We start from the raw sequence: 6,029 nt of genomic DNA, 5'->3' as shown, positions 1-6,029 counted from the left end.
CGCTTTGGAGCTCTTTGGAAGGTGGATCAAGCAAGAAGAAACTCACCCAAGGAAACCACCAGTAGGCCGGTGAGCTGGAGCCCGGGTGGGAACAGGTTGGTAGGGGTGACCAGGCGGTAGCGCGACTGGGGACAAGCTCGCGGGGTGGGGCGGGCGCGCAGGTGCGGACATGCGCACGACGTGGGTCGCGCCCAGGTGGGCCGCGCCTTCTGGCCTCTCCCTAGGGCCACTGAGCTGCGAGGGGCGGGCCGTGTCCCCATTGGCCGGCCGGCACAGGGACTGGACAGCCTGCCTTCCCTCGTCAGGCATTCAGTGAGCTGATTTGGACCTGGCGCGGAGGCACGATGATGAGTGAGTCGCTTTCTCCCCAGGGCTGGCCGGCTGGGCAGCGTCCCTATACACCCCACGAAGGGCCAAGAGCCAGAGGAGTCGCTTCTTTCCCTCACTTCGCAACTAACTCTCTCTCTTTCTCCCCAAAGAACGGGTGGCCTGTGCTGCAATCGGAGGAAGTGAGTCACTTGGACGCTCTCTATCCTTTGCTGGCCTCTGCCCCACCAGGCTGGGTGGATGTGAGACCATAGGGACACAGTGCTGCAGGGGTTAAGAGGCTGGCACCCCTTCTCCTCTCGCTCCCCCCCCCCCCCCCCCCCCCCCCCCCGCCCCGCGGAGCTGCTAGGTGGGAAGTCCTGAGCTAGAGCAAGATTTCCAGGGGGAGGGGGCTCAAGGCCTCCTTTCCAGCTTCCTGCCCCGGCTTCTTCTCTAGTCCTCGAATATATTGAGCATGTAGCGAAGTTTGAAAAGTGGGGTTGTGGCTGAAAAGTACTTTAAAAAAAATGGCTTATTTCATCCCCCTCGTTTACTCAAAAGAAACTGAGTTCCAGGGAAGGGTAGTGACTCAGCCAGTGTCACACAGCAAGTTAGAGGCAAAACCAGGAAGAGAGGCCGGATCCTCTGTGGCCTTTTTGCCCCCACCTGGCTCCAGACCCCCATGTTTTATGTACCTTGGGACCCTTTCCCAGCCCGTCTCCCGTATGCCCCCAGCAGACTGCCCACTCCCTCAGCTCTCCACAGAAACTATCAAGGAGTTCCTAAGGGGCCCATTCCCCTGGGCCCATGCCCCATATTAAAGCTCCTCCCCGCCACAGCTGTGGCTGTGGCTGCGGTGCCCGTGGTGCTCAGCACTGTTGGCTTCACCGGGGCCGGAATCGCGGCCTCCTCCCTTGCTGCCAAGATGATGTCCACAGCAGCCATCGCCAATGGGGGCGGAGTTGCAGCGGGCAGCCTGGTGGCTACTCTACAGTCAGTGGGTAAGTGTCCCAGCCAGGCTCCTGTGGCGACCGGGAGGGGGGAACACGGGGGAGGACCCGAGCCTCAGAGGATCCGGCCCAGAAGCTGATGCCGCGGGGTGGGGGATCATTCCGGGGATCCTCAGCATCCCTGGTCCTTTGTCCCTCCCTCACTGTCCTCTCTCTGTCTCCTTCTGACTGAGGTTTGAGGTGAGTGGGGGGGGGGGTGCTGGGTAAGGAGAGGGAGGGAAGGAGCCCTGGCCTGGGTGCATGATGTCTGGGCTCTGGGTCCAGCCCCACCCAGACTTGCTGCTGACCTGGGCCGATCCCCTCTGCTCTGGATCTCAGTGACCCCTTTGTACGCTGAGGGGCCTGTAGCTCTCAGGTCTGTTTCTCACTTTCCATGAATTCGCTCCATGTCTTCTCTGTTTCAGCCGCTTCCAGCATCCTCTCCTCAAAGCAGAGACTGCAGGGGTTCAGGATGTGCAGGAGGGAGCAGGGTGGGGTCTCTGGGCCTTCTGAGGGGACCGGGCCCCTGGCCACTGCATATCCCCTTTGTTCAGCCTCTGTCTTCTTCCCCAGGGGCAGCTGGACTCTCCATGTCTTCCAACATTCTGCTGGGCTCTGTGGGCTCAGCTCTTGGGGCCTGGCTGGGGGGTTCAAAAAAGAAACCCCCTCCCCCTCCACCAGATGAACCCAAGACTGAAGAAGGGGACTCGGATGAAGACGGGGACCAGGATGAATAATAGGACCTGGCTGAGGAAGGGGACCTGTCAAGGAGAAAATACCCCAAGTTGAACCTCCAAAACCCCCACACGCGTCAGAGAAATATGAGAAATAAAACTCCTGTCCAGATGCCCGCCCTGTCCCTCCTTCTTGTGGTTGTGGGTAGAGCTGTGAGCTGGGGGCTCCAAGTTCTCTGGATCTCCACCCTGCCTTGTCACAGAGGGCAGAGCCAGGTGGTGGGGTAATCAAGGCCCAAATCAGACTGCCCTTGGTCCCAGCCTTACCAGGGATGGGCTGTATGACCCAGGGTCATCCTTGGTCCTTCTGTGAGCCCCACTTTACCCTTTAGCCTTCATTCACTGATGAGAGTGACAGATGTTATATTTGGGAGGCAGGGATGTGGAGAGGCCGGGACACGTGGTCCCAAAGCCCTTTGTCCTTCCTCATTAACTGGCACTAGATATGCCCCATACCCTTTTCCCCCGTCCCCACAGTCCTTTCCGTCTGACCTCAGAGTCCTGTCCTAAGGCTAACAGACAAAGCATCAAAGCAGGATGGTATGATGTTACAGTAGGATCTTCCACTCTTGGGCCTCTCAGGAATGGTGACTGCTGTGTCTGGAAAACTGAGCTCATTATTCACCGGCTCCACCGCCATTCACAGGGGAGGGGGCTACATAAGGTGGGGGCCACTGGGGACCATTGTAACAACTCTGCCTATTGCTACTGCAAAGGCAGCACCTGAGGGGCCAGTGGTGAAGACCCAGAGCAGAGCCATGGAGCCCAAAGGTGGGGACCAGTGACTCAGTGTCTGAATGCAGGCAGCCCTCCAGGAACCACGAAGTCTCACCTTCATGAGTGGGCAGTGGGGGCAGGCCAGGGTGCCCAAGACACACAGTGAGCCTGGAAGAATGGCTACTCTGGAGGGGCCTGCCTTGTTGGGCTAGGCCTGGGCCTCAGCAGGGGAGGAAGGGCTGGCCATTCTTCCAGAGCCACTCAGACCCAAGAGCCCTGCCTTGTGGAGTGGCTTCTGCCTTCATCTCCCAGGATGCCTTCAGAGGCACTAATGAGCACCCTGCAACTGAAGCCAGTATTTTATGAAGGGGTGCGTTTTAGGGGGAGAGTGTCCACAGCTTTTATCAGACTCTCCAAAGCATGAAGAAAGGGGTAAAAGAAAAAGAAGCAGGTATGTCAAGAATTAATACATAAGGGGTTTGTTCTTACGCTGCGTAAGAGCCAGGCTTCACTGACCCAGCTGGAGCCACTTGGGGACCTGGAAGTTTTTGAACTTTTTGAATCGTCCGGAGCACTGGGATCACCAGCTCAGTTCTCACTGGAAGCCAAGAACCTACCGGACTGCTGACAGAGCCTAGGGCAGGTGTGCGGAGAGTGCTTGGGCCACGACTGGGTCACGGCCTGGTTGAAAACCTTCCAAGGTCTCTCCAAAACCCTTGGGATAAGTCCAAGCTCCCTATATTAGTGCCATGATAAAGCACCACAAACTGGGTGGATTATAACAACAGAAATGTATTGTCTCACAGTTCTGAAAGCTAGGAGTCCAAACTGAGGAGGGCAGGAGGGCCATGCTCTCTCCAGTAGCTCTTGGTGAAGATCCCTCATCATCTCTCCCGGCTTCTGGGAGCCCCAGGTGTTCCTCGGCTTGTAGCTGCAGCATAACTCTGTCGTCCGTGACGATCTTCCCTCTGTCTGTCGGTCTCTTCTCCGCTTTTATAAGGACACCGCTTATATTGGATTAGGTCCCACCCTACTCCAGCGTGACCTCATGTTAACTGATAAAACCAAAAACCAAACCAGTTGTCAACTCACGGAGACCCGGTGTGTGCAGAGTCGAACTGCACTGCATGGGGTTTTCAAGGCAGTGACTTTTTGGAAACAGATCGCCAGGTCTCCTGAGGAGCCTCTGGGTGGGCTCGAACTGTCAAATTTCAGTTAGTAATCGAGCGTTTTAACCATTCACACCACCCAGGGACTCCATACTTAACTGATAGCCTATTTCCAGACAAGGTCACGTTCTCAGGTACTGCAGGTCAGGACTTCAACATGTCTTTTTGGGGGACAGAGTTCAATCCTGAACGCTACCCCTTCCCCAACCTGCCGCTACATGCCTTCCTCTGGAGCCCACAGTGCCCCGGCCCGGCCCGGGTGTAGCACTTCTCAGTCACAGCGTCACTGGCTGTCTACCTTTCGGTGGCGCCTAGCAAAGGCAAGCATCTCCCCTATGTTCCTAGCACCCAGTCCAGTGCCTGGCCTGGAGAAAACACTCAGAGGGTTTACGGGAAGGAATTGATAACGTATACGCAGCTTTTCTGGTGCTTTGGGGTGGAACCCAACTTTGAATGAAAAATTTCTGTAAGGCCTTGTTCTGGCGGGGGAGGGGGGACAAGGGGGACATCTGGAGATCAGGGCCCTCAAGCAGAAAAGTCAGAGCTCCTGAAAATTTAAAATTTCCTGATGGCTACTGGGAAGAAAAGGCCAGGGCTGGGCAGTGGACTTTGGCCTTGGGGGGCCAGTATCATCGGGCCCCTTGTTTTCTAGCCTGCCCCTCCCGCCAGAGAGAGGGAAGACTCCGCAAGACCTGACAACATGTATCTTTATTCCTTATTTACTTCTCGGTGGTGCGGTTGCCACATTAGGTACACAGTCATCCAGACTGGCTGGGCCAGGCCCCCCAGGTCCTCTTCTCTGAGGATGTGGTGGGAAGGCAGGAGCCTGGCCTAGGGCGCTATCCAAGTCCCAAAAAGTAAACCCAGTGGAGACCAGAATGGCCTTGGATGCCAGAGAGAGTCCGGCTGCTCCTGCAGGAGGGGAGAGGGTGGTCTGGGGGATGGGCTGGCCAGGCACCTCTGAGGACAGATCTGCAGACTCAGAGACCCCAGGTCCCCTCTGGAGGGCCTGAGGTCCAGACACTCCACCCAGGGCCCTCCTGTGTGCTGACACTCCCAGATCTCTGCTTGGGGGAGAGGCTACAGGCAGCCGCACAGAGGCCTGAGTCAGGTAGCAAAACCAAGAGCTAACAGCTGCCCCGTGCTCTGTGCAACAGGACTGAACCCCACATGGGGAGGAGATGCCCCAAATAACCCAGCAAATCTGCTTCGATCAGAGTTGCTTGAACCCAGAGGGCCCCCCGGAGCACGGCCCTTTCTCTTCTTCCTTCAGAGAAACTTAGAGAGAGGACAGGGCGGGAGACGAAGGCCCGGGGGTGCTGAGGATGTTGGGGGCTAGATGGAGGACAGGGGCCCCGTCCCAGGCCTCAGCTCTAGGCTGCATCCTCTGAGGCTCGGGTCCTCCCCCGTGTTCCCCCCTCCCGGTCGCCACAGGAGCCTGGCTGGGACACTTACCCACTGACTGTAGAGTAGCCACCAGGCTGCCCGCTGCAACTCCGCCCCCGTTGGCGATGGCTGCTGTGGACATCATCTTGGCAGCAAGGGAGGAGGCCGCGATTCCGGCCCCGGTGAAGCCAACAGTGCTGAGCACCATGGGCACCGCAGCCACAGCCACAGCTGTGGGGGGGAGGAGCTTTAATATGGGGCATGGGCCCAGGGGAATGGGCCCCTTAGGAACTCCTTGATAGTTTCTGTGGAGAGCTGAGGGAGTGGGCAGTCTGCTGGGGGCATACGGGAGACGGGCTGGGAAAGGGTCCCAAGGTACATAAAACGTGGGGGTCTGGAGCCAGGTGGGGGCAAAAAGGCCACAGAGGATCCGGCCTCTCTTCCTGGTTTTGCCTCTAACTTGCTGTGTGACACTGGCTGAGTCACTACCCTTCCCTGGAACTCAGTTTCTTTTGAGTAAACGAGGGGGATGAAATAAGCCATTTTTTTTAAAGTACTTTTCAGCCACAACCCCACTTTTCAAACTTCGCTACATGCTCAATATATTCGAGGACTAGAGAAGAAGCCGGGGCAGGAAGCTGGAAAGGAGGCCTTGAGCCCCCTCCCCCTGGAAATCTTGCTCTAGCTCAGGACTTCCCACCTAGCAGCTCCGCGGGGCGGGGGGGGGG

At 57.5% G+C, this 6,029-nt stretch overlaps 2 protein-coding genes across 2 annotated transcripts; one reads left to right on the top strand and one right to left on the bottom strand.

Moving 5' to 3' along the window:
- The first annotated feature begins 309 nt into the window (after positions 1-309).
- On the top strand, positions 310-2,132 carry IFI27L2 (interferon alpha inducible protein 27 like 2). Its single transcript, XM_023731665.1, has 4 exons — positions 310-351; positions 480-509; positions 1,146-1,307; positions 1,869-2,132. The coding sequence occupies exons 1-4, from the start codon at positions 345-347 to the stop codon at positions 2,030-2,032; spliced, it is 363 nt and encodes a 120-aa protein (XP_023587433.1). The 5' UTR covers positions 310-344; the 3' UTR covers positions 2,033-2,132.
- A 2,498-nt stretch (positions 2,133-4,630) lies between these two features.
- LOC105756293 (interferon alpha-inducible protein 27-like protein 2A) lies at positions 4,631-5,524 on the bottom strand. The gene is made up of 2 exons (XM_012555634.1): positions 5,371-5,524; positions 4,631-4,827 (listed from the first exon to the last, which is right to left on the bottom strand). The coding sequence occupies exons 1-2, from the start codon at positions 5,507-5,509 to the stop codon at positions 4,631-4,633; spliced, it is 336 nt and encodes a 111-aa protein (XP_012411088.1). The 5' UTR covers positions 5,510-5,524.
- Between the last annotated feature and the right edge of the window lie 505 nt (positions 5,525-6,029).

This window comes from Trichechus manatus, unplaced genomic scaffold, assembly GCF_000243295.1.
Source record: "Trichechus manatus latirostris isolate Lorelei unplaced genomic scaffold, TriManLat1.0 scaffold00045, whole genome shotgun sequence".
In the NCBI taxonomy this organism is placed as follows: domain Eukaryota; kingdom Metazoa; phylum Chordata; class Mammalia; order Sirenia; family Trichechidae; genus Trichechus; species Trichechus manatus.
Note: the sequence above shows the minus strand (reverse complement) of the source record. Positions and strands in the feature narration are given on the sequence as shown.